We start from the raw sequence: 27,929 nt of genomic DNA on the forward strand, positions 1-27,929 counted from the left end.
AATTACTTGGCCATTTATTTTCTGCTCAGTTGGTAAGTCAAACAAACATCTAAAAGCACAATTTTTCATAAAAAAAATAGCAACTCAGATGCCTTCACTCAAACACATTTATTTTTTAGGTAGTGTAATGGGCATGATTCTCTAAAAAGCCGTTAGAATAGATGCCTTTGACCATTAGAATTGTTCATAATGTACAACAAAAGAAGAATTAGAATAGAATAGAATAGAATAGAATAGAATAGAATAGAATAGAATAGAATTCTTTATTGGCCAAGTGTGATTGGACACACAAGGAATTTGCCTCTGGTGCATAAGCTCTCAGTGTACATGCAAGCAACAGTGATAAATCATGATCATAATTATAAAATATAATCATAAAACATAAGATACAGCACTCAATGATAGTCATAGGATACTAAATAAGCAATCAACATAAATCATAATAGGATACTAAATAAAAGCAATCAACATTAATTATAAGATACAAAGAACAAGGTCATAGTCATAAGAAGCTAAGAAAATAGATAATAGGCAAGATGAGAAGGATAATAGTAATACAGCCCTACTAGGTATTTTGACATCCCAGGCCCAGGGCATAAGACAGTATTGTGGGAATTAATTGTTTAGCAGAGTGATGGTATGGGAGAACTGTTCTTATGTCTAGTTGTTTTGGCATGCAATGCCTTATAGCGTCATCTTGAGGGAAGAAGTTGAAACAGTTTATGTCCAGGATGTGAGAGGTCTGTAGATATTTTCACATCCCTCTTTTTGGCTCGTGCAGTATACAGGTCCTCAGTGGAAGGCAGGCTGGTTACAATTGTTTTTTCTGCAGTCCTAACTAACTGTTGAAGTCTGTGTCTCTCTTGTTTCATTGCTGTGCCAAACCAGACAGTTATAGAGGTGCAAATGACAGACTCAATAATTTCATTGTAGAACTGTATTGGCAGCTCCTTGAGCTTTCTGAGTTGGCCCGGGAAGAACATTCTTTGTTGTGCTTTTTTGATGACGTTTTTGATGTTAAGTGTCCATTTTAAGTCCTGAGATATCATCGAACCTAGAAATGTGAAGATCTCTACTGTTGATAGTGTGTTGTCTACTATTGTAAGAGTGGTTAGAATAGGAGGGTTTCTCCTAAAATCTACTATCATCTCTACAGTTTTGAGTGTGTTCAGTTCAAGATTGTTCCGGTCACACCACAGGGCCAGTTGTTCAACTTCTGTCCATAATGCAGATTCATTGTTGTCTCGAATGAGACCAATCAAAAGATCAAACAAAAGAAGCTACTGTGAAAATCCAATACCATGTAGGAAAAACTGACATTTTCTTTTCAAACGATTATATCAGAAACATGTTTATGACTAAACATATTTTCTTTCCATTGGAGATGTGAGTAAAAAAAATATGTTTTCTCATATCCGGATCTAAAGCATTATTGTTTTTCCCCCTTTACCCTAAAATTAGATAATTTTGAGATACATCTTTTAGAACGCCCAAACATACCTGCTCTTAAAACGCATGAGCCATTGGTGAAGATGACTACCTGCATCTCCTCTGTTGTTGAAGGCCAATACAGGAAGATTTCTCTACCTGGATAGTCAATGTCCCTGGTCACATAGAAAAAATAGAGCATGTGCTTCTCCAGTGCCTATACTGCCCTGGAATATAGACCCATCTCACCATTATTGCATAAAGATTCAGGGCACAGACAATTCTCCAGCTCCTTGCTGCTTTCAGACAGTAATGTGGCTACAACATACCATGTTGCCAGGTTCTATGCATCATATGATGATCTGTGCCATAAACAAATTTTAATGAGCATTCAGCTCATCATGGTGTTCTACAGTATGATAGGTTTGGTCTGCCACATACTAACCTTTATGCTAACGTGCATCTAATTCTTCTACCCCTCCTTTTTAGGCTTTTGTTATATATATATATATATATATATACTTTTTGTTTTATATCTTTTAAGTTTGTATCACTATTATTATTTTTAGACTTTGTTGACTTTTCTGTGCTTTCTAACTGATTGTACCCTGCCCTGCTTATGCCGGTCTTTGATCATCATAAAGATTTGATTTGAACGGAGTGAACTGTTGACAAAAGATTGATTCTTTTCCATTTAAAACTATACATGCTGCTGTTTTAGGAAGTAGGCAACAGCCTAAAGAAAAATGTTTCCTTTAAGCAAGTCAGAGAAGTGTATGAGAGCACATCCTACACTTTTGAGTCATCTTTGACTTCACTGTACCTAAGTCTTTTATTGGAAGAACAAGTTACAACTAGTCTTCGACTTACCACAGTTCATTTAGTGACAGTTTGAAGTTATGAGTGCACTAAAAACAGTGACTTACAACCATTTTTCACACTAATGACCATTGCAACATTTGCACGGTCATGTGATCAAAATTCAGATGCTTGGTAACCATTTCATATTTTTCATGGCTGCAGTGTCCCAGAGTCACGTGACATCCTTTTGTGACCTTCTGACAAGGAAAGTCAGTGGGGAAGCCAGATTCACTTAACAACCATGTTACTAACTTAACAACTGCAGTGATCCACTTAACACCTGTATCAAGAAAGGTCATAAAATGGGGCAAAGTTCACTTAGCAAACTGTTTTGTTTGGCAACAGAAATTTTGGACTCAGTTGTGGTCGCAAGTTGAGGACTACCTGTCCTTGAACTTTTATTAATTTTCCCTTGATATTTATGAGCCGAACCCTCTTTTTCTATTTCAGTAATTGCTTTCAATTTTCATTTGTACGCTCTTGAGTGAAAGAATGCAATTGAGTGAGAGAAGGGAGAGTATAAGTTTCAAAAAAAAAAGTCCATCAGACTGGTGAATTTATTTGAGGAAGAATGTCCGGGATAGGACCTTCCATTCAGGAAACAATATCAGTGTTAGAAAAGGGGGAGTTTATATGAGATGTTACATTGCTTTAATTTTTTTATCACATGTGAGTTGCTCATTTTTCTTCCTTTCTCAAAAGGTTTACCAAAAATGCAAGTGATTAGAAACTATACTGGGATTCCCCAGCCAGTTCCACCGGATGGTCCTCCATTATTCATCCAGATTGGAGACATCATTGAACTCATCAAAGGAGATGCACATAGTTTATTTTGGCAGGTACAATATCATTTTATTAGCTCAGTTTGCTAATAAAGAATGGCAGGAATGGCAGAAGCAAAGAGTTGAATCCATATTTACCTAGAGTGCTGTAAATACTTTTCATTACTCATACAATTCTTATTTATATTCTGATTATAGAAGATACTGTTATAAAGAATATTTGTACTTTTCTGAGGTTCCCTATCTGCATTAAAAAGGCAGTGCAGAATATTATGCAATGTTAAAGAGAACCTGCAAAATTAGAATTGAATCACAATTTATGTTAAATAGTTTGGCATTTCTGGGATTTACCCCAGGGTTAAAAACACACCATTCAACTTTGTATAAGTTGAAAAGAAAAAACAACATGCATCTGTGATAAAAGGCAGACTATACTTCAAAGGCTCAGTATTTTAATTGTGTTCCAAGTTTTGATAGTTGTCTTAAAATTCAATTTAAAGCACAAACTTCTACATTCCCTTTTTTTTAAAATATAATCAATTTTGAAAATAATGTATTCTACTTACTTGAAATGCCCAGTATTGGTATAAACAATAACCAACAAGTAGAACAAAGACATTATAATGAAGGATAGATTTGAACTGGTCTTAATGGACACACATAATGCTATTTTTATATATGGGGACACACATAGTTCATCTGTAATGTGAGTTGGTTTGCTGGGTAATTGACAGCAATCTTCTGGGAAACATTCATGGAGCAACTGAATCCCTGTGTGTTGTCTGTGAGAGTTGGGACATTGTGTATGGTGGTTCCACTCCTTTCTAAGGAAGTGAGTCCACTCTGTCATTTTAGGGAAGAAGAATAGGGCAGTGGGCACTCCTGTATGAAATCCTAAGCCTTTTTTTTTTAACTATCACTTGAGCAAATCATCTTGTTACGAAATGAGGTGTTTAATTTGATGATAGTACTCAATTATATGGGGCATGTGATAAAAATCCTGCCCTGATGTCTGTAAGCTGTTAGAGCTTAAATGGGAAGGTACAGCCTCAGAATTGCCCCAAGCAAGATGGAGTGGCAATTAACTCAGATGCTTACTAATTCTGGGAATATTCCAACTTTGGGTTTGGGTGGGGTTGTGTTTTCCCTGAAAGAGCAGGCCTGAAGCTGCTTCTGGATTCATAGCTCTTGGAATGACCTTTGTCCAGCTTTGGCTGGGCTGTCAGTTCAGTCATTCATGCTCTTTTCACCTCCTATATGGATTACTCAAATTAATTGTCCTTAAATATCATTATTTTTTTTTTGCAAAAGGTAGCTACTAATGTGCTTACTGGACAGGCTTGTTATTGCCATTTTATGTCACTGTTGCATGAGCTAGATTAGTTACTGGTCAATTTTTGAGTGCAATGTCCTTGTTATTTATAAAGCATAACATGGCTTAGGACTTGGGTGTCTTTGAGACTTCCTGTCTTGGGTTTTGGCCAGATAATGCAATCATCAGGCAGTTCAGTGAGCTGAAGGACTTTTCAGTGTACTTTTCTGCTGCCTGGCTTCTTATTTTTGTGTGCTCCATGCACTCCTTTATTGAGAAGGAAAATTCTCCAGGATTTGGTCTGTTTGTAATATTTTTCTGTCTAATTTCGTTTGAGGGAGGGAACATGAAGTCATCTTAAATTCAGAGATATCTCTTCTGGTTAATTCAATAAGCAACATTGTATATTCTACCCATGTTAGACTCCATTAACCAAGAAAGACACACTGAGTTTCTTCCAAGCAGTTTCCTATATTGTTTCTCATATATGGACAGTAATCTTGCCAAACTAAAGCAAATTACTTGCATCATTAAAGATATATTCTGAGAACTTTTAGGGAAGAGCTATCTTGATTCTCTTCCTCCCAACCAAACTGTCTAAATCTTGCTGTCTCTTTGTCGTCCCTCCCTCCTGAGAATCCACCATAGCTCAGAGACAAAATGGAACCCAGTGTATTATTTTTTGCAGTCTATCAGAGTACTGAATCAATGGAAGCTTCTGGAATAGAAGAATATAAAGAGCACCGTGTAGTAATCCATCTGGACATGGTTTGCATATACCATGATTTTGAGCTCATTTTATTTCAGGAAAATATGCAATTGACATATTACCATAACTCAGACACGTCAAACAAAAGGCCCGGGGCCCGGATGCAGCCCGCAAAGTGGTTTCATGTGGCCCATGAAGCCATCTTGGAAACAGTGAGGGAATGGCCCCCGCTGCCTTGGCCCTGGCCCAGGCTGGCTGGAAGCCAATGTACAATTTTGTGGTGGCCATCTATGCTGAAACGCATTCAGTCTTAGCTCCACAAGGCTGTCTAGAAACAGCGAGGAACCAGCCCTGCTGCATTGCCCCGCCCCCTGGGTACATGCTGGGGAGGCGTCACCCTTTGTGAGGAATGGAGAAATGCCCTGGTCCCACCCCCTTCTGCCAGAGACCCTCAGATCTGTCCCACTCCTGCCCAGGCCCCCACAGGCACCCTTGACGCGAACGATGTAGAGCTGGCCATGCCCATCCAATAGGCCACACCCACTCCATCCACACCCACCCAGTAGGCCGCACCCAGTCTGGCCACATCCCCCCACCCCTGAGGTCAACTGCAATGCTGATGCGGCCCTCAATGAATTTGAGTTTGACATCCCTGCCATATCTGATAAGACAGGCTCCTGACTATTGCCTCGATGGAAAACCTGAGAGAGATACTATCTTTTGCTTCAAGGAGCAACTTTTCTTAAGCAACATCTAAACTTTGCTTGAGAGACAGGAATGCCTCCTCTAAAAATGTGTTTCCTATTTCAAGATTTCTAGACAATCAATCCAGTATAAAAAGCCACTGAGAAGATATGAAGAATTAACAGAGTTGTACTCTGTTGTTTCATCTCCAAAGAGTGATTGTCCGGATAATTTCAACCCTGTAGTTTTATTTATAAGCCAGCTTGGAAGGAAGGAAGAAAAGAAGTCTTGTAATGAAAAAAACATCACTGATTTAATTTCTTTATGCAATCTCAGAAGGTTGGAAATTGGCCTATACAGCGGTTGTCCATTTCTGGGGAATCCTATAATCTCTTTTAAAAAGAGGAGCTATTTTGTCTTCCCGAGAGAAGATTGTTACTTTTTAAAACTAAGTTACGTTTAATTATCTCCCTGCTGAAAGTTGTGAACCAGACTGAGTAAAAATCAAGAGAACTAATGATAAAATTTATCACTCCAAGTAATCTATCTGCATCCTCTGGCATCACATTCTGAAATTGATCCAGTCACTAATGATACAAGAGAAGCCAATGCAATCATTGTTACAAATGGGTGGTTATCTTTGAAAGTCCAAGACATCTGGGAACATAACAGGTTTGCAGTATCTTTCCTTGTTCAAGGACCTTCTAAGCTTGATGATATTGTTTGTAGGATCTCCATATCAGCAATGCTTTTTCCACTGGGACTTCAAGTGGGTGACCATGTCTACTGTTAGAAGGATCAAGGAATAGAAAGCTACAAGTGGACACCTACTCAGGTGACATGGATTGGACATAAAGTGATTTACTTATCCCTAACCAGAAACTATTCAAAAATAGACCCAAAGTAGATGTCAAACCAATGTAAATTATATAATTTTATCTCTACACTATGAAAGCCTCAATCTTCAGAGTTTCTATATTAGCCATTAATCATTCTAATCTAAGCAGGTATTGAACACGAATGAATTATTCAGCAACATTTGGCAATGTGCAAGCTTAAATTGCTCTGAATATAGATGACATTTGTATATATTTATTTTTTCTGTTGTCTCTCTGTAGGGTAGAAATTTAATGACCCAGGAGCTTGGTTTCTTTCCAAGTGATGCAGTAAAACCTTGCCCATGTGTAAGTAGCACTATATAATTACGTTTGTCAGAATGATTGCTTTTACAAAAAAGGTCTGCAGCTAATTTGCCGGCTTCTTCCTAAGTTTTTTTTAAAAATTAATTTTTCATAATGCAATAACATATACTATGTGCGTGGTGGTGGCGGTGGTGAGGTTGCATGCAGTTTTAATTTTATTTAAAAAGACAATTTTATGTTGTGGGTTACTAGATTTCAGAATAGAAGTTTGAAGGAAATCAGCTTAAAAATCGGTCTAACTGATGAGAATTTAACTAGCAAAACGGTTCAATTTTCAAACACACACACACACACACACACACACACATACATGACCAGTTTGGTGTAGTGGCATTGGGTGTTCAAGTCCTGCCTTAGGCACAAAGCTAGTTGGGTGACTTTGGACCAGTCACTTTCTCTCAGGCCTAGGAAGAAGGCCAGGGCAAACTACTTCTGAAAATCTTACCAAGAAAAATGCAAGAACTTGTCCAGGCAATCTTCAAGAATTGGAACACACTTGAATGGAAGAATACACACACACACACACACACACACACACACAGAGAGAGAGAGAGAGAGAGAGAGAGAGAGAGAAAGTCTTAACTTATCAACCACTCATTCAGCAACTGTATGAAATTGTGAAGGTGTCAAATGCATGGTACTTACAACTGTAAAGTTCCAGTTGTAACAACGATCCCGCGATCGTTGGCTAAATTAACTCTACTGGCGACAGTAGAGCTGGGAGGAATGCAACGCTAGCTGTTTTCCAATCTTGTACCATCCTATCTTGTCACATCCAGTGGTATTTCTCCACCCTTCTCCTGCGACTTTCACAGGGGTATTAAACATATGACTCCATCCCTTCCTCTATCTCTGTCACTAATCACTATGGTGCACCTCAGATGGAATTTTTCTTTCAGTCTGGAATCAAGTCTCCTAATGTACATCTATGTCTTCCTTTCTTCCATTCAGTCTCTTATTCCTTGATTGTCTCCAGACTTTCCAACTCACTGCAATATCTCTGTCATCCTTGTTTAGACATCATTTTCATAGTTATCCCTACCAATCTTTTCTTCCTAATGTTCTCCTTTACTTATCACAAACGATTCGCTATTCCCATAGTACAATCCTGCTGCAACATATAGTAAATAAAACTAATACTGGCTAAATTAATTGACTCCATATTTAATTTAGGAGTAATTATATATTGAGGTACAGAGATATTATATATAAACTAGTGAAATTATTCTTTTTTTTTGCAAGGGAGAAGTTTAGTTGTAAAACTTGCACCAGTTCAAGTATGAATAAACATCAGTTCCTGCTATATTGGAAGCATGGTGTTGCTAAAAAGATAAATCGATGTTTTACCACTGTTCTCTTACAAGTGGCAAGCATCGCCATTCCATTTTGACAAATGATAATAGTTGGAAGATTCTGAAGCATCCATCAAATCTTCAAGGCACCATCACTTTTATTATTACTATTATTATGTAACAATGCTTATATCTGATCCATAGAGAAGTGCTCAGAAACAGCATAAAATACATACATGAAAAGAAACGAACAATAAATATTAAATGAAAAATGGATGAGAGCCTAGAATACAGCATGGTGTGTTCTGAGATAATACTGATAAGCGTTTTTCTGTCAGTGGTTTGAAATATGTGGCAGCAAGACATTTTCATATTGTATGAAAGTGGCTCATATTTACTAGCTTTCATTCTGGTTTTTTTATTGTTGTTAATAAAGGTTTGAAGTCTGTTATCATTCATTTTCACACAAGGCTTTTTTTGGAATATGAATCCTGAGTTAAAAATGATTTTATGTGTTATAGTTTAGCAGCTTGCGTTGTGGCCTAATCAAAAATTTTTATTTATTTTTTTCGCATTTTTCAACTGCCCAGCTTTCTCTTTATAGATGTTATACTATATTTTCCACAATCCTTAACAAGGGAATGAATAAGACCAATTGGGATTATGAGTTGTAGCCATAATAAGTGGCGCCTGATGGGGCCTGTGGGGTGGAGGGCAGTTGGCAGGAGAGAGGGGAATCATGAAGGATAGAAGTGAAGACTCTTCAGTTCAAGCACTTGTCATTCTACCCCATCTTATTCTGTTTTGTTCCCAAGAAGAGTTGATTTTTATCCGCACTGATTATATACTTCTGTGTAGGTTTTGCAGTTGTTGGATGACTTACTTACAGGTTAAGGAGGTGCAAAGTGTTTTGAATTTGAAACACCCCATTTTGAGTGCAAAAAACTGTCTTTCAAGTGTGAATTGGATTACTCTCTAAGTATTTGGAGAAGTATCTCAAGATCAAAATGGCTGTTTTGGAGTGTGAAATTCTTGTTCAAGGTTCAGGGTTCAGAACAGCTGTTTCACAACTGGAGCATTTTTTCCCCTGCTTTGAGGGTGAAAATTCAGTTAAAATTCAGTTAATTTTTTTTTTTTTTGAACATGTCAAGCTACAAGTGATTTGTAATAGGAAAGGGAAATAGGCTGAAAGTATGCTCTGGAAATAGAGCTAGCTGATAGAGACATTAAATCTTCTCTCCTAGCAGGAAAAATAATGGCTGGGACTGAAAATAAATATAAATATTTGTATTATATAGATAGCAATAAATAGCTGCAATAAGATGTTTCCTGTTAAATTTATGGTTAAAAATAGCAGTGTAGAGCTGAGGAAGAGGAACATTTTAGCACTCAAGGGTGGTACTGCCTGAAATCAATATGATGAGGTTGACACATGTAAATTTGTGTATGGCTATGATGTCAGTTATAACCCAAAAGATTTTTTTATTCAGTCAAATAAAAACAATTCTCAAAGAGATCTTTGGGATTGTTATTTCTAGAAGGCATTACAGGGAGTCCTTGACTTATGATCACAATTGAGCCCAAAATTTATGTTGCTAAGCGAGACATTGTTAAGTGAGTTTTGCTCTATTTTACGACCTTTTGTGCCCACAGCTATTAAGTGAGTCACTGTAGCAGTTAAGTTAGTAACATACTTGTCATCCCAAAGATCCAGGCAACTGGATTTTCTTGTTTTTCTTTGAAGACATTTCGCTTCTCATCCAAGAAGCATCTTTGGGACAACTATGACCTGGATGACTGAGAATCTCCATAGACATTTAACCCAGTTGTCGTGTGAATCTGGTTTCCCCATTGACTTTGCTTGTTAGAAGGTCACAAAACGTGATCACATGACCCCAGGACACTGCAACCATCATAAATATGAACCTGTTGCCAAACATCTAAATTTTGATCATGTGACCATGGGGATGCCGCAGTGGTCATAAGTGTGAAAAATGGTGATGTCACTCTTTTCAGTGCCTTTATAACTTTAAACAGTCATTAAATGAATGGTTGTAAGTTGAGGACAACCTGTATCTGATAGCATTATCATTAAATAGTTCTGCTTTCCAAGTACTAGTGAATTGGGAAAGATAAAAGTTTGGTCAGACAGTCATTTTAATTTGGATATCTGATCAGAAAAACATTTTTTTGGAGGGGAAAATAGTCACATTTAACTATCAATACTGCATAGAAGATGACTACAATAAAACAATGTATAAAGTTATATAACAGCAGAAGCAAAATTGTAGGTTTCCATTTAAGAATTTTGGCCATAAGAACATAGTAAAGCAGTATACAATTAATATAAGGAAGTTAAATTATTCTCTGGAATAATAGAATAGTAGAATTGCCATTCTCAAATATAGAACCATTATATACTAAAATCCAGGGGGAAAATGCAATTAATATTATAGTACATCTAGAAAAAATGCAATGATGTTACATAGAAAGATAAATATTTAGACATAATAAGAGTGTAATCGAAGCAATAATAAAATATTGGTTTGTTCAATGAAATAAGACACAATGTAATTGTTTAATAACTAATCTTGATACGGTTCAAATGTGCTTAATTTGAAGCAGATTGTACTTTTGTAGTTCATCTCTTTGAAATGTAAAATCTAGTTGATGAACATCTTATGCACGTACATATTTAGACTGAGAATAGGCCTCACAATAGGTACATGACTGCTTTTGAAAACAACAGCCATATTTTTCTTGCATTCTTGTTCTCTGGAGATGTGGAAAATATATTTTTGATTATTCCTACTTTGCTTGATTCTGTCTGTTACAATGTAGAATGAAACATCAGTATTTCTGAGAAGAAAATAGATGTTAAACAGGTGGTCCTATATTTGGTGGGTCAACTTAAATTTGCTATAAAATGTTGCTTTTTTGCTTGGATGATTAATTTACTTTGGTACATACCGTATTCCAATAAATGGTGAATTTAATTACCCCAATCTAGGTAAGAAAACTTCTGTAATAAAGCTTTATATTAACTGATATAGCTAGGGTTGTATCAGGTCAACTAAACGTAATTTTTAAAAACTTGATTGTATAAACTGAAATATTGAGCAACAGTGCCACAAATAATGCAGAGTAACCAATTTAATCATTTTCTGAAAATGGGTAAAATTCATTGAGATGTACATATTTAATGGTAATTTATTTTATTGATTTTGTTTTGCAATTTGTTTTATTACATTTAATTGTATTTTGTTTTAATATGTTTATCTTATTTTAGGTCCCTAAGCCAGTAGACTATTCTTCTCAGCCATGGTAGGTAGCTAAACATTGTTATATTTTTTATTTTAGGCAGAGCTGGTAATTCAAATAAATAGCTTGAGAGAAAAATGATATTAATAGAAATCTAATTTTTTGTGGTTTAACCTTTCTGATCTTCTACGGAATGCATCTTGTTGTAATATAAGCAAAAATAATTGAGTATATATACTGCATAACTGTATTTTTGCATGGATAAACCTGACTTGCAACCAATTTTGTATCTCTGGGAAATGATATAATAAGCTATGGCTACTCCTTCAGAGCCTGCCAACTTTGCATTTGAATGAGTTTTCACCCAGTCATGATCTCTTATCATCCCAAATTTAAGTCCAGAAAGTCTAGCCACTCCCTTATCTTGCTTAATTATCCTTTCATATAGATTGTCCTTTCATAGAGATGTTCTTGATACCAATTTCCAATTGAGGAGAGCAAGAAACAAACTATTCCATAGGACCCATACATACAATTTACATTATTTTCCTAGGAAATTTGTTTCTGGATGTCCCTTTGAATTACCTGATTTTTTGAGAGCTTCAATATGGTTGACCATGGTGATGAGAATAGAAAATGGATACAATACGATGCATGCCAGCAGATAATGTAATATTTTGCCAAGATCTATACTCCTATACTTTTCTCAGATGCAGGATTCATTTATGCTCTGAAAGATTTAAATTGAATTAAGTTAATTTAATTTTTGAGGGAGAGGTAATTCTGGTACATGGTTGTCACTGATTTTGGTACATTGATTAAAAAGAGAAAGATAGAAAAATTATTTGTTCTCATAGGAGACTCATAGGAAGAAGACTCACCTTGCAAGCTATTAATCAGTTATCATCTTTTATCTTTCTCTTAAGTCAATGTGCGATATGCCTTGGTGAGTTTAAGGTAGACTAAAGGTTTTGATTATACAAAAAATACAGCAATATAACATTTCAATTGTACACATATCAGAGTACTATTCTAATCATTAAAACAAAGTACCAGCATCTTAAAACTGGCAAAAAAGAAGAAGGGTTCCATGCAAAGATGATTTTCTGTGGCTCTCACAGAATTTCTATATTTTGGAATTGGTTGGCTGTATCTGCAGTTCAAGAAATGTAGTTAGTGATGCTTGACTGTATTACTGAGAATGGGAGATAGATACTTTTGGTTTTTGCTTATGAGATACCCATTCTGTTGTGGGCATATCTGCCTGTGATTGTTGCATATGATTCTTGCCATCAGGTTTGGCCTAATCAAAATATTATGTTTGAGTTTGGAGCAGCAAAATAAAATACAGAAAATATAGTAAAATAAACTTCACTTTATTTCAGGTATGCTGGAAAAATGGAAAGATTACAAGCAGAAGCAGAACTTATTAACCGGATAAACAGCACTTACTTAGTGCGGTATAGGACTAAAGAATCAGGAGAATATGCCATTAGCATTAAGTAAGCGAATTACGTGTTTCTGTACATTGTTCATGCAATTGATAGGCCAATATTCAATATGGATTTTTTTTTGATAAGGATACTCTAGTTAGATTCATTGGTTAAAAAAATATTATGAAAACCTTGATGGGTTTGAAAAGTAGTTTTGGCTTGCCTGCCCTGATGAACTTCTTTGAAATTAGTGTCCCTAGCCACTATTATTCTGTTATTATGAAGTTGTTGCTGCTGTACCTTCCCTTCAACAAAGCCTTGACTCCTGGCAGCTATATGGAGCACATGAAGTTTTCTTGGTAGCATTTTCAGAAGTGGTTTGCCTTTGTCTGCTTCTTTCTAGGGCTATGAGAAAATAACTGTGCCATAGTCACCCAGTTGGATTCTGTGCCTGTGTTTCTGTGCAGGACTAGAATATACTTTTTTAACCCAATGCCTTAACTACCATAACAAACTGGCTCTCTGGAATCTAACAATTATGCTTAAGGAAGAGTAAAATATGAAAAGTTCTTACACCCCACCTTTCAGTCACCATGTTTGCGGGGTTAAGGTTAGGGATTAGGGGAATCCTAATCCAGCAATCATCTAATAGTCATAGACTTGTCTTTCATGGAGTCAGCTTTGTTTTCTTATTTTATTACTTTCTGCAAGTAAACTCTTCTGTTGGGAGGTTGTAGTAATGGTTCTGTGACTTGGAACACAAATGATTTTATGACAGCTAGTAAAGAGTGATTTAAATGTCCATTTGCATTTTAACTAGAAATTTTTCAGAATTGATCAAGCTATCAACTGAAGCCAAACATAATTTTTCCCTTGAATCAAATGGGAACAAGGATATCATACCGAAGGAATAATATTTTTTTTTTTGAAAAGTTGTTGGTATCTTTTGAATGCAATCAGCTTGGTGGGATCCAGTAATTAGATATTGCTGGGAGGCTTTTTCTTAAATCTGAATTTAGGCGGGTATGTTAAACTGAACTCTAATAAATGTCTTTTGTTAATTAGGTGTCAGCAGCGTATTGGCATGGATATGTGTTTTGTCTTAAGAATTTATTCATGGAGAGTTTGGGCATGCTGTCAAGTAATTATTGATTTTTCCAGATTGAAAACACATTTATATTCATAAATTATTCATTGCCCATAGGTACAATAATGAAGTGAAGCACATCAAGATATTCACAAGAGAAAGCTTTTTTCACATTGCAGAAAATAGGAAATTTAGAAGTTTAATGGTAAGTATAAATTTTTATTTTGTTTTCCTGTTTCCAAAAATATCTTAATTGGACATTATCTTATTATGTTATTACTATCTAGCTTGGTGTATAGTTCTTATCATTATTCTTGGCAAATTCTTTGAAGGTACAGTAGATGCCTTCAGTGAACTGATTAGTTTTTAACACATATTAACAACAGTTGCATTCACTGTCATTGGAAATAGGTGATTAATAAATGAATCTATCTCCCAGTACCTGTAAAGTTGTCAAAAACAATAACAACAACTCTGGGCAGCCATACATATGAAAAAAGACAATGTTCATTATTGTTTGAAAGTATAAGGATCATGACTTAGCATGTATTAAACAGATTCCAGTTCATTTGGCTTATTTATATTAAAATTGTAAGAGGGAACATTCTGATAGAGATGCTGTATATTTGCTTGTAGTTTTACAGTAATGAAGATGTGATAACTTCCATGCTAAGAAGGAAGTACATATTATTCCCACTTTATTTTTCTTTACTAATATTTGAAATGGAAATTCAGGAACAGGAAGTATGAATCCTGTACGCTTTTGGTTTACTGGAAGATTAGCAATAACTTTTTGAAGTAGTCCTAAGCCAGAACAATCATTCAAGAATGGTCTAATTATGCAATGCTTATATTTCATAAATAATATTTTTATGTCAGTTGGTTTAGGCTCAACTTGGCCTAAACTATATTGTAGCTTCAGAGACTTACATATGACCGATTAGCATGACTATATTGAATGAATTGGCGATGAATAGCAGTTTGTATTAATAACTTATCTTATATTTTCACTTTGGAAAGAAATTGCTGTTGTTTGAAAGAGCAGAATAAAGGAGATACTTTTGCTTTGATCTTTTTGCATATTTCTTAATCTCTGCATTGGTCAGTATGGTTTTCTTTAGATCAGGGGTGTCAAACTGCCAGCCCGTGGGCCGGACACATCACGAGGAAACCGCACCCACCCTATTGCTGGCAATGGGGGATAAGTTCTGATATGTCGCGCAATGTCACATGACGTTGCGAGTTTGACATATCTACTTTAGATAATTATAATTTGGAGTTGGTGGGGAGGAACAGATGGACCAGAAACATGCTCTACTTAAATAATTTCAGGAATTTGGTGAAATATATGACTTGCATTATTTCTAGATCCTTTATCTATAGTGTTTGGTGTTCCCCTATTGTTATTTATATGATCATTTATTCTGAGTTAATTTCATTATACCAAGATCTATTGATTACAAATGAATTAGAATGTTAGAAGAGTGAGAGTTAGCATTTGTATAATTATTTGTAAAATAATTCATTGTTTTAAAAGTGCAAGACTTGCATTATTGTTGTAGAAAGACTAAGCAAATGCTAAATATGTTTTACAATCTGATCTGTACCTGCTTACTCTGAAAAAGTTTTGCAATAGATCAATGGAACTTATTTCCAAATATATACAAAATGTAAAGGGCCATTTTAGAATCTTAAGTGAAGGATGTTTAAAATAAGCCCAGAATGTAGCTTTTCTAAATCCCGTGGATAGGTTACTGTTTTGAATAAACATAATCTTTTTACATATTTCTATTTATTTATTCATTCATTTAATTGATTTGTCCACTGTCCAGCTTTCACTGATATTAATTTTTATTAAATCAGGAAAAAAAGAATCCTAAACACACAGACCTGCAATATCAGACACAGCCATCTGAAGACTGAGGAATAGATTACCATATTTTCTGGCGTATAAGATGACTTTCTAAACCATGCAAATTGTCTCCGAAGTCGGGGGTCATCTTATATGCCGAGTTGTCTTATATGCCGGAAAATACCGTATTTTCTGGCGTATAAAACAACTTTCTAACCATGCAAATCATCTCCGAAGTTGGGGGTTGTCTTATACGCCGAGTTGTCTTATACACCGGAAAATACGGTATCTGGTTCCACCAAAAAATGAGTCCTTCCCAAAATACAAAAACTGCTGTTTGAAAATTGCCACAATATTTTTGTCAATCTATTTTATTACATTTTTATCATGCCTTCTTCTGAGATGATTGGTTTTATTTTCTTTATAACAACCCTGCAGGCTAGGATAGGCAAGAGACATTGACTCCCTTTAGTAACCTTCATAGCTGAGGAAAGATCTCAGCTAGTATTTTTGCAGGCTTTAAGTTTTATACTGAGGCACTGAGTCAAATACTTTCAAAAGGTAATTTAGGATTATGATTATTTTGGAGTTCCAGTAAACTATAATAAACCCATCTGTTTCAGAGAGAAGACATCTGGAACAAATTTTCTTTTGTGTGCTGAAGCCTTGAGCCATGTGCATTATAATTCAGATAACATGTTGGATTCTCTGTCCATGTTCTGATATAGATATAACTCTTGAAAGTACATTGTATATTGTTTTTAAAAGCTTCACAGTCTTGATACTCATGCCATCTGATGAAATACATAGAATGTCTTCTCACAGACCATCAATTTGGCAAGCCACAGCTAATGTTTACTAGGACCATGCCAGGGGCATGTTATTGTCTGATAGCTTTGTAGCTACAGTCTTTTAGCTAAAGATTTCTGCTATTTAAAAGCAAACAAACAGAGAGAAGCAACAGTGGCTGGTTCATAGACCTCTGACATGTCCATGTAGACATATTTGCAAGACCATTATTTATGTATACTGTTATATGAAACACGCAGTCCTCTGACAAGGAAAACTCGTTTATTTTATCACAGAAATTTACTCTCAGGTTACTGAATCAGAAAACCGGTATCAAACACTGGTATTGCTTTGTCTATCAAGAAATTGTATCAATCTGAGCTTTCGCACCATTTACTTTCCCAGTATTTTTCCGGCTGATTGCAGAAAATATACCTTATAGTAAAAAATATACTGTTGCACACATAGCAATAAAGGGAAAACATGGACATAAACATTACGTTAGAAAGGGGGTGTGACCTTTCCACATAGAGATGGGATCAGCAGTAATAGGAGATTTATCACACCAATGAGAGCTGTATATTTCATATATTCACATGTAACAGAAGAGCAGCCCTTCAAAACTAGAAGCAATAAATGCCATCAAGCTAAACTTAAATATATTGAATTCCATTGATCCCAAGGACCATGTGCTTGAATATCTGCCACTTGAAATTCATGAAATCTAAATGTTTGGCTTTGATGCAGCTGTAACAATTAATCACCAGCGTATTTGCCAGGGATAATTTTTCCCCCCTTGAATCAATTTTTAATACAAATGGAGAAGTCTGTATTAGCCACAGGTTTATACATTTTCATTAAGCTATTAGCATGTAAGAAACTAAAAAAAAAAAGATTAGAAGTAAGCTTGTCAGGTCTGTTTTGAATGTTTTTGATGGTTGTTTGTAAACATCTGTCATCTGAAAGTTCTTTCCCACTTTTTAAGATACTGATTGTACTATCTGCAGGTTCATTAAAAATAATCAAGAATAGGAGAAGAGCAAGAAATTAAATGAAATCTTTCAATCTGTAAAGAGTTACTGATTCTTCTTCACACGTTCATTCTTACAGCCATTGATTTAAAGATGATTTAAAGCATACTTCTTCTCAAAATACATATTTCTAATATTGTCTCTCATTAAAGTTTACAATACAGTTTGATCACCCTTTTAAGAAAAATGAGCTATAGTTGAATTTGTTATTATTATAGTCATAGATTGGTCCGTATATAAATATACAGTATATCCAAAGTTTCCAGAAAAAGAAGAGTTTAAAGGCATAAGTTTTTTTTAATGAAGAAAGCTAAATTACTTTAACCCAACATGCACACTGTGCTTCAAAGGCTGTCATTAGTGAAATCCTTACTTGATGCAGTGGTTAAAGAACAGTATTGCAGGCAAACTCTGCCCACAGCTTGGAGTTTGATCCTAATGAGGCTCAAGGTTGATTCAGCCTTCTATTCTTCTGAGGTTGATAAAATGAGAACATATTGCTGGGGATTGCAAACTACCCAGGATTGCAAATTGCCCAGAGAGTGCTGTAAATGTTAAATGCTTTTGTTGTTTTCAAAATGGTTATGCATATGTGCTGATGGAGACAGCCAGAGGTTGCTTTTAAAGCAGCCATGTGAGTCCTGGAAGGAGGTTCATTGGCTTTAATAATGTGAACAGAAAGAATTGTGAATATGGATTGTGAAGCATTTTTTTCTGAATGATTTGTAACTCCAGTGATATTGGTCTGTCATTATCTGTCGTTGTCTGTCTATCTATCTATCTATCTATCTATCTATCTATCTATCTATCTATCTATCTATCTATCTATGATAATCAACTGTATGTTATCACAAAATTAATGAAGAATAAAATTTGTGGATAACTAGTTTTGATCCATATATGGTGTATTCATATCAGTTTAAATAACAATTAAAAGAAGCAATAGGATTACTGGTACCCTTACTGTGTAGCTAAAAGAATGAAGATAAATTCTAAATATTAACATACATCTCCTTTGGGTCTTGTATTTGGCTCATTCATTGTGAAACCAGTAAACCTAATTTCACATTTTGAAATGATGAATATATGTATAAAAGGACATTTGATCCTGTATGTCCTGGAGAAATTTGCAATAAACATTGATCTGGTCAAATATGAGCTTCAGCATAGTTATTTGATGTCTTTAGCTCTTTCCCAGTAGTTGCCACTGTTTCCAGGTGGTTTTTTTTTTTTTTTTTGGCAAATCAGTTTAGAGTGATTTTCTTTCTGGTACAAACCAATTAATAAACATGGATAGGCAAAATATTTCATGTATGTGTTATAAGGAATAACCCGGATAACAACAATAAGCATAATTAATGTAAGCATTATGTAATGTAATAAATTTAGGTTGGAACTATGGCCCTCATGAATGAAGGATGTCATAGATTCACAGAAGGGTATACTTCCATGCACATAGAAAACCAGATACTGGAAGAACAATTCCATTTTAATCCATTTAAAATTTAATTGCTTTTATGTGCAATTGTTTTCAGTGTAAAAAGTGTTTAAAGCTGATGCTTGTTGATACGTTTAATTCATACAGTATCTTTGATAAGAATTAGGCCACCCTTGCATGAATAAAAGTCCATTTCTACAGGTATGAACAAGCAGCATCTTTCATGCATGAATCAAAACTCACTAGGGGTGTGTTCAAAACATTTAGAGTATGAATTTTTGCCAAATGCCCTTTTCAAAGCAGAGTGGGTGAGATTCTGAGCATAACGGAAGCATCTCAAGATTGAACTTGTGAAGTTCCGAGCTTCAACATGTTCAGATTAAGTAGGAGCACTTCCAAAATGCTCAAAATGGCCCACTCAAACTTGCAGTTTTATAATAGAGATGAGACATTTTGTGAAATTTGCTTGCGTAACACTTTTGGGTTCTCTTTCCACCAAATTATATACTTCCTGCAGTTAATTCCTGTTTTCAAGATGTCTTTTGATGTTGATTGCAAATGTCATCAAATATCCGTGCAATACAAATTCAAGAGAAATAATTATTAACTTCTGTCTAAATATTTGTATTCTGGAAGGAACTTGTGGAATATTACAAGCATCAGTCTCTCAAAGAAGGCTTCAGAAGTTTGGATACTACTCTTCAGTACCCGTACAAGGAATGTGAAAATACCCAGGATCAAAGGAGCCACCGAGCAAGTAGCAATTGTAAGCATTACCATTTGTTGTCGTTTTTTATTATACAGAAATGAAATTCAGTTGAAAGCATCTTCATTTTGCATTTTTGACATATAACCTATTAATATGATAATGCATTTAGCCAGGTTTTTCTGCAGCTAAGCAGAATCAGCATCTGCTGACAGGTTTATGAACAGGTCCAGTTAGACTTCCTGACTGCCTCTCCTTAAATCAAATCGCTGCTCAAACATCTATTAAAAATGTAAGTGAGCAATTGATTTGTAAACAGGCATTTTGCATTGGCTAAGCTGCTTTTGGCTACATGAATTAATAAACATGTAATTCAAATTTGGCATTTGACATTCAAATGAATTATTCTTGTTGTTTAAATCCACAGTCTTATAATGCAGAGTTTTTGTAAAGAAGCTTAAGGTCGGAATGATTTCTTCTACAATGCTGCTTGTTAGTGTTCCTAAACAAGACTTACTTTAGAGCAGTGGTTCTCAACCTTTTTAATGCCGCGACCCCCAACCGGTCGTAAGTCGAGGACTACTCAACTGGTGCAGCACCGTTTGCAGAATGGGACTTTTGGCGGGCTCAGCAGGGCAGAGACAGCCTGGACAATTCCTATTGGCTTTTGAAAGCCAATAGAATTAGACTCTATTCAAGAGAGTCTATTCTATTGGCTTTCAAAAGCCAATAGAATAAAAGGGAGTAGCACAGCTAAGGAAAAGGGGAAAAAAATGGCGGACTGCGTTGTTTGGTGACCCCCGTGAAATGGTCGTTCGACCCCAAATGGGGTCCCGACCCACAGATTGAGAACCACTGCTTTAGAGTAACCGAATTGAGGTTGGACAAAGGCAACCCCTTTTCATCCATATATGTTTATAACTTATTGCAAAAACCAGTATAGGTAGTCCTCAATTTACGACCACAATAGAGCCCAAAATTTCTGTTGTTAAGTGGAACATTTGTTAAGTGAGTTTTGCCCCATTTTATGACCTTTCTTGCCACAGTTGTTAAGTGAATCACAGCAGTTTTTAAATTGGTAACAAGGTTGTTAAGTGAATCTGGCTGCCCCATTGACTTTGCTTTCAGAAGGTCACAAAAGGTGATCACATGACCCTGGGACACTGTGACGGTCATAAATATGAGCCAGTTGCCAAGTATCTGAATTTTGATCACATGGTCGTGGGAATGCTGCAAAGGTCGTAACTCTGAAAAGCAGTCATAAGTCACTTTTTTCAGTGCCGTTGTAACTTTGAACGGTCACTAAATGAACCTGTACTGTGGAGTTTAATAGAGGTGACTTATGCTGCCCTTAATATTTGGTAAAACAACATGAATAGTAGTACTGATATCTGATTTGAAATTGCTGAGAGCATCTGGGCATCTATTCATTGGCTTCACTTGGTTGTGTAGCCACTGTGATTGCTGCCAAATTTCACAGTGCTGGAATTGGAGAGTTTAGATTTTATGAGCAATAGAAATTTCTAAAAATAATGGCAGAAAATTAAAAATCATGTAGACACACGTATGCCCTTTTAATACACTGCTAAATTACTGAGAAGCAGATGGATAATTTCAGAGCCTTTCTGAGTACCCATTAAAGACAGGAAGATATTTTAAAATGCTTAGGAGCAGGAAAGTGGAGGCTGTGACATTACATATTTTGAACGGGGCTTTTTCCTCCAGAGCCAATTCTTTATATACCTAATAAATAGGGAAATGGTATGCTTAATATCTATAGAAATATTACAAGAGAGTCTTCGTCACTTATAAGTCAACAGAAAAATAACAACAACCAATAGCATTGGCAGGAAAGAGAATGTGTCACCTATTTGGGAGAGGATTGCGCAGAGTGGAGGAAGGACACAATCAGAAAAATCCATCCATGGACAATGAACATTTGGCTGCAGAGTGAGGTGGGACTCATACGATCAACTACACATCTTTATAAAAATGGAGAGGGTGACTAAAGTCTACAAGGGAGTAGATAAAATAATTGAGGAAATGATGAGAGTAAGCGACATTCCCACAGAAATTCTTCACTCTTATTGTTCTTGCATCATTTTGATTAGAGGCATCGTGTTATGTTTTATTTTCTTCCTGTGTTGGAGCAAATACAAGTATCACACAGTATATTCTTTCATCTTCAAGTAGAAAAGGCCACTAATGTCAACTTCATGTTTTCTGGCACTGTGGAAACAGAGCAAATAAGTAAACGCATTGATGCAGCAAGCTATTAAATCAGGGGTCTTCAAACTTGGCCCTTTTATGGCTTATGGACTTCAACTCTCAGAATTCCTCAGCCAGCGTGCCTGGTGAATAATTTGGATGCAGGACACCTCAAAAGGACTGAGACTCTTTCTCCTTCTTCAGTTTTGTAATTTATTTTTTCAAAATACCTCCAAATATTAAATAACTTGATTTAATCAGTCAGAAAGATTGTGGTGTGAGAATTATAAACACAAAAGCCACAGCACAATTATTTGCATGAGAATCGACAAATCTTGTGAGCTTGAACTAGCATCAGGTCATCTCAGCAATAGAAGATCGTTTGTGAAGTGATCTGTAGCAGTAATTTCCAGCTAATAATAATTTCCTAGCACTAATTTCCAGCTATGAGTTTTTCATAATATGGAGAATTAACTGATTGGGTTTTTTTTCCTGGCATTTTCAGTGGCTTTCCAAAGAGTTGGTCCCTAGCTCTCAAGCTATTCTGTCTTTTCACTTTTAACAGTATTGTTAAAAGTTTTTCAACACATTAAAAGAAAAAAAAATGTGTTACTGGCAGAAGATAATTCCTTCTGGATGTTTTGTTATATTCTATGATTGAGAAAGCTTAATTGTATGATAAAAAGACAAAATTTTGCTTGTGTGCAATAACACTGTGGGATGACTTCTGTATTGTTGCTCATTGAAGATGGGTGTTGGGTTTCTTGGTGTCTCACTGCCTGTTAATTTGGGGGAAGAGATAGGCAATCTACTTTCTGCTAAATAGGAAGCAGCTAGAAGATGTTGTAGTTTTAAGCTTCTGCCCCCACCATAAGATTTATGGTTGAATGTGGTAATTATTGGCTATGTGTGGAGCTGCTTAATAAGCTGAGATATTAATAAATCCTTTGCCTACATGATCAGTTTCAGTATTCTTCCCTTCCCAATCAGATCAGGGATTAACTATAATTTCCTAATTCATCAATTTCTCCCATCAAACTGAGTTTGTACTTCAGTTAGCCACTGAAATGAATAGCGCTTCTTAAATCTCATTTATTTCAGTGTGATTACTTTGACTAACTGTAACTCTAACCTCCCAGCTACCATTTTCATAGACAACCATAGGCAACTTCAAAAGTGTGGTTTAGTATCTATGCTTGTTCAGAAATGGATACCTGTGATTTTCCAGTTTGGATGAATTAGAAAATGATTGTCAGAAGCACCGTAGCTTTATCACAGCAATGTTAATACTTGTTCAACTCTTCTGCTTACTGTACTAAAATACACTAACTAGTTCATAGGTCTTTGAAAAAGCTTTGCAAATTGCCCTTACTATGGACCCTGCTTTGTAGCTGTTAGGAAAATCAGAGTGATTCAGGAAATGGATTTGTACATCTTACAATGTTTTCCGCTGCTCCTTATGATACTAAATGGTCTATGTGTTATGTAGGATTCCATATCTATTTCTAAGTGTTTCGGGAACTTAAAAGCATCTGAAAGCATACATTTTGCCGGCATGCTATGAAGACTATTATTGAAAATACCCATACATTCATCTTTTACCTTGGCAACTCTTTCTGGGGTATGGAAACAAAATAAAGCTAATAAATGTCCCATTTCCTTGAAATGAGATGAATTAAAGATGGCATGCATGTGTCTTCCGCAAATCCATTGTTATCCTCCCAGTTTGCTATGGGTGACCCAAATTACCCATGGCTGACTGGAGATGGGAAGCTTTAACTTGACACAGAGCTATTAAGCTACAGTTGCTTGCTAAAACAATTGCCGCTCCAACATACAGGGTGGCGTAAGCAAGTGCATAAAAATTAATTGCATCCTCGTCTATGGAAATTCATCCTTTTTGCAAAATGTTCCTGATAAGTTGCAGGAAGGAGTGGGGGAATGAAATGGCCAAAGCAAAGGAGTAAACTATGCCTTTAAGCAGGTAAGAGGGTTTTTTAAAACAAAAACAAAAAACTGCAAAACAGCCAAGAAAATATTTGTTTCTTCTTAAAACAGATGCAAGTGATAAGAATATTTGAACACAATTTTTTTTTTACCAATCATTCAATGTCATTTTGCTTCTCTCTTTTTTTCTTCTTTTTTTCTAAGACCCTTCTTCTTTCTGTGGGTTTTCTTTTGTAACTCTGCCAGACTACAGCTTTGTTCCCCCTTCCTCCACTCCTTTTTGGTCAGGTACTGCTTTACTGCTTTCTATTTATTCTCCATTTGCTTGTTTTACAAGTTCGGTATTTCAGTTTCTATGTGTGGTGCAAGCTAGGGAAGGGACGGATTCATTGCCCAACTCCGGAACATAATTTGACTTAAAACACAACTGCGGTTTACAAATATGTTACTCTAGCCCCATGGAAGTGATTTACTCTCAGCAGCTCTAACCCAGCTGGAGAATGTTTAAAGCACGTGCAAAAGTGAGTGATTTGGGGCTGTCATGTGATATTGCTCTTTGACATTCAAGAAGGTCATCTAAATGTTCTGCCAGCTATGCAGGAAATGCCAAAAAAACTGGTTCTGGAATGTTATGTTTTCAGAATATTGGTGAAAGTACCCATGTTGCCAATCAAAACTAATAAAATATGATTACATTATGCATAGCTATTGATATTCTTAAATGGGTCTACTCTATTTTTGGTGCCCTCAAATATTCGTCCCATCCCTAAAAGCCTTTTTGCCAGACCATTTTCGGATAAAGTACAAGAAGGAAGATAGCTTTCCATATACAGCAGTTTTGCATGCGCATTGTCTGTAAGTTAATTTTATCCATCTTCTATGCATTTGTGTTTCCTTTAGTCACTTCTCTCATTGTGTCACCCACCTTAAAAGGATAGGATATTTTTTTCCTGCAATAATTAGAAGTGTCAAATTTCCGGCATTATATTTAGGTAGATGAATCATTTACTCAGTTCTGAATCCCAACATTATGATGTGTAGGACTGAAGATGGAGGCTGTTTAAATTAGAACATGATGTGATGGGAAATACCATATCTGCTTGTGAAGTTCCCTGTTTGCACAAATCCTCTTTATTGTAACCAGAGGAAGCTAGGGCCCAATACAATGGAAAGGATCTTACAATATGTTGGATTAATTGATGATAACTGCAACTTGCTTCCTTCCCACATGGATCTAAAGCCACATCTGGTAATGTTCAAACTTAATAGAAGAGGACAGTAAGTCAGGGCAGATGTTCCCATTCAGGCAGATCAAGGAAAACAACTTTTTATGTAACTCTTTGTTAAGCTATGTGAAGATGCTACTGATTCACAGTATTAACTATTGGAATGCATTGACCAGATGCTCAGCTGTCTGCTTTGGGATGGGAAACTTAATTTGTTGACTCCATTTTGTCATTTTTTGAAAATCTCCTTGGTTGTTCCTGTGGTGAGAAGATTAACTGCCCAAGATAGATAGAAACAATTCTGGGATGGATGGAGAAGGCTTTGATGTGTTCTTCCATTCCTCCCTCTGGAATGTTTATTTGAGTCACCGCAGTGGCAAAACATGATGGGCAGTAGTTATAGAACTCCAGATGTTTCTATGTGTATAAGTTCAGCCTCAGAGCTATATGTTTTCACTATGTGGCAGAGCTCTCCTTAAAGAGAGGGGTATCTTCATTGTTGTGATCTACTTAGACAAATAGCTGTTGTATGGGAATTAAATGAATCTGGAAAGATCATGGACAATTAAGAAGGCTAAATGAAAGTTTTACATATAGAGCCAATGGTTTCTCAGGGGACAGATGCTGCTGGACACAATCTTTGATCTCATATTGTTGGCCTTCCAGAATGCATCTTTCTGGCTGCTATGGGAAACAGAATGTTTGATAGATTAGATTAGATTGGATTGGATTGGATCAAGCCAAATCAAAACTTGTTTATTTTGGAGTATTAGTGACAATATTTTGCCTGATTTAAACAATCACTGTATGTTTTTATTGCTCTGCCAGTATGAATTATTGCTGCTTTTCTTTTTCTCCTTGCTTTTCTCCTGTCACTGTTAATATATTTCTCATAATGCGACATAGTAAAAGAGTTATGGCATTTTACAACTTTTGTGCAGGTGTTTGTTTAATTAATGTGTCTAGCCAATAGTGAACGGTATGTATCATAATGTCAATTAATATAAACTATTGGATGCTATTATTAGACTCCATTCTATCTCCCTAAAATATTTTTTTGAGCATATTTGTATTATTGGCTACTTTGAAGGATTATGCAATAGATTCTGTAGTGACAAAAAACAGCGGAATTGGTTTTCAGAGTGTGAATTCATCTTAGGCATTTCAATTTTGGTCACTGATGTTTGCATAGATTTTTTTTTCCTAAGTGCAGCATCTGTTACTATTATGGAAAGGCTGCTTTTTTGTACCATATAAATTCACATGACGCAAAAGCATGTGCGCCATTTCATGAATGGTGATTTTTTTTTAAATAGCTGCCACTTTTGCAAACCTTCAGTTTTAAATTTAGGAAAAAAACTATTGCTGATTGTTAATCCTTTTTACGAAAGCAGGAGGTAGAACTTAATGTCTTTGCAGTATAGTCATTTGCACAGTAGCATTTTTGCTAGGATGAAAGGGTTTGGGTTCAATGTTCAAAATGTCTGAGCAGGGGCTAGACTAAAAGACCTCCAAGACCCCTTCAATTCTTTTACTACTACTACTACTACTACTACTACTACTACTACTACTACTACTACTACTACTACTACTATTATCTTGCTTTATATTCTTTAGGAACATGGTAGCTCCATTCCTGTACCTTAAAATCAGTAGACATACCTTTGATTCATATTCCGTTGTTCAGTGAATTTTCTTTTGATGCGACACTCTCTCTTTCTTTGTGTGTGTGTGTGTGTGTGTGCGCGCGCACGCGTGCTCATGCACGTACAGACTATATAGCTGCAAATCTGCAAATTATAATATGCAGTCATTTTATCTCTGAAACTTGCAGGACTTTAACCATTTCTATAGTGCATCTAATATAGATTATTTATCAAATTTATTTGCTGCCCATCTCAAAGTTCAGGCAACTCATATAGTCTTTCATATGATGGCCTTTCATCAGGTTCATCTGGTAGAGTTTATTGCTGAGTTTTGTTCTCTAATGTATTCTCCACAACTCTTCCCATTTTTTTTTTTTTTGCAGTTTCACAATGGCATGTATGCACAATTTGATCATCACTGATACTAAGGGAGATAATGCTTTGTGCCTTTTGATCTTTTTCTGTGGGAAGGTTTGGCCTGGCCTCTTGAATGCACCTCATGTGCCTTCTCTTAATAGCAGTATCTTACAAGTAGTCCTTGCTTGATGACCATTCTTTCAGTAAATGTTTGAAGTTACAGTGGCGCTGAATGAAGGAACTTAACAACCAATCCCTGAAGTTACAGCTCTTGCAGTGCCACTGCAGTCACGTGATCAAAACTTGGCAGCCCAGAGCTTTCTTCTTTAGATTGCATAAGTGGTTTCCTTGCAAGACCTGGAAAAGATGACCTCATGTGGGCCACAACTGTTGTGTAAAGGGCTAAATTGGGGGGGGGAGACATACCTTTGCAGCAGTGGGAACAAAAAAATGGAGGAGCACAAAGTGGCAAAGGCAACTGAGGTTGGGGTGGCAGTAGCTTCCTAGGGTGGCTGTGGCTTTGTGCCACACTGCTGAGCTGTGTTGGGGCTTTCTTGAATGGCTGTGTTTCATGCTCTTGGGGGGGGGCTGGGGCTTCCTTGGGCAACTGTGGCTTTGTGTCCCACTGCTAGGCTGGGCTGTGGCTTCCTAGGGTAGCTGCAACTTTGTACCGCACTG

The 27,929-nt window shown here is 36.1% G+C and overlaps 1 protein-coding gene across 1 annotated transcript in view; it reads left to right on the forward strand.

Annotated features, from left to right (window-relative positions):
• Positions 1-27,929, forward strand: part of VAV3 (vav guanine nucleotide exchange factor 3) — a 187,581-nt gene that overhangs the window by 153,889 nt on the left and 5,763 nt on the right. Inside the window, exons 20-25 of the mRNA XM_039329572.1 lie at positions 2,992-3,128; positions 6,895-6,960; positions 11,560-11,594; positions 12,917-13,033; positions 14,169-14,256; positions 19,798-19,927. Coding sequence (XP_039185506.1) covers positions 2,992-3,128; positions 6,895-6,960; positions 11,560-11,594; positions 12,917-13,033; positions 14,169-14,256; positions 19,798-19,927 — 573 coding nt within the window. The remainder of the gene's footprint in view (positions 1-2,991; positions 3,129-6,894; positions 6,961-11,559; positions 11,595-12,916; positions 13,034-14,168; positions 14,257-19,797; positions 19,928-27,929) is intronic.

Source organism: Crotalus tigris, unplaced genomic scaffold, assembly GCF_016545835.1.
Source record: "Crotalus tigris isolate CLP2741 ecotype Arizona unplaced genomic scaffold, ASM1654583v1 scf7180000024401.5802323, whole genome shotgun sequence".
Classification (NCBI taxonomy): Eukaryota; Metazoa; Chordata; class Lepidosauria; order Squamata; family Viperidae; genus Crotalus; species Crotalus tigris.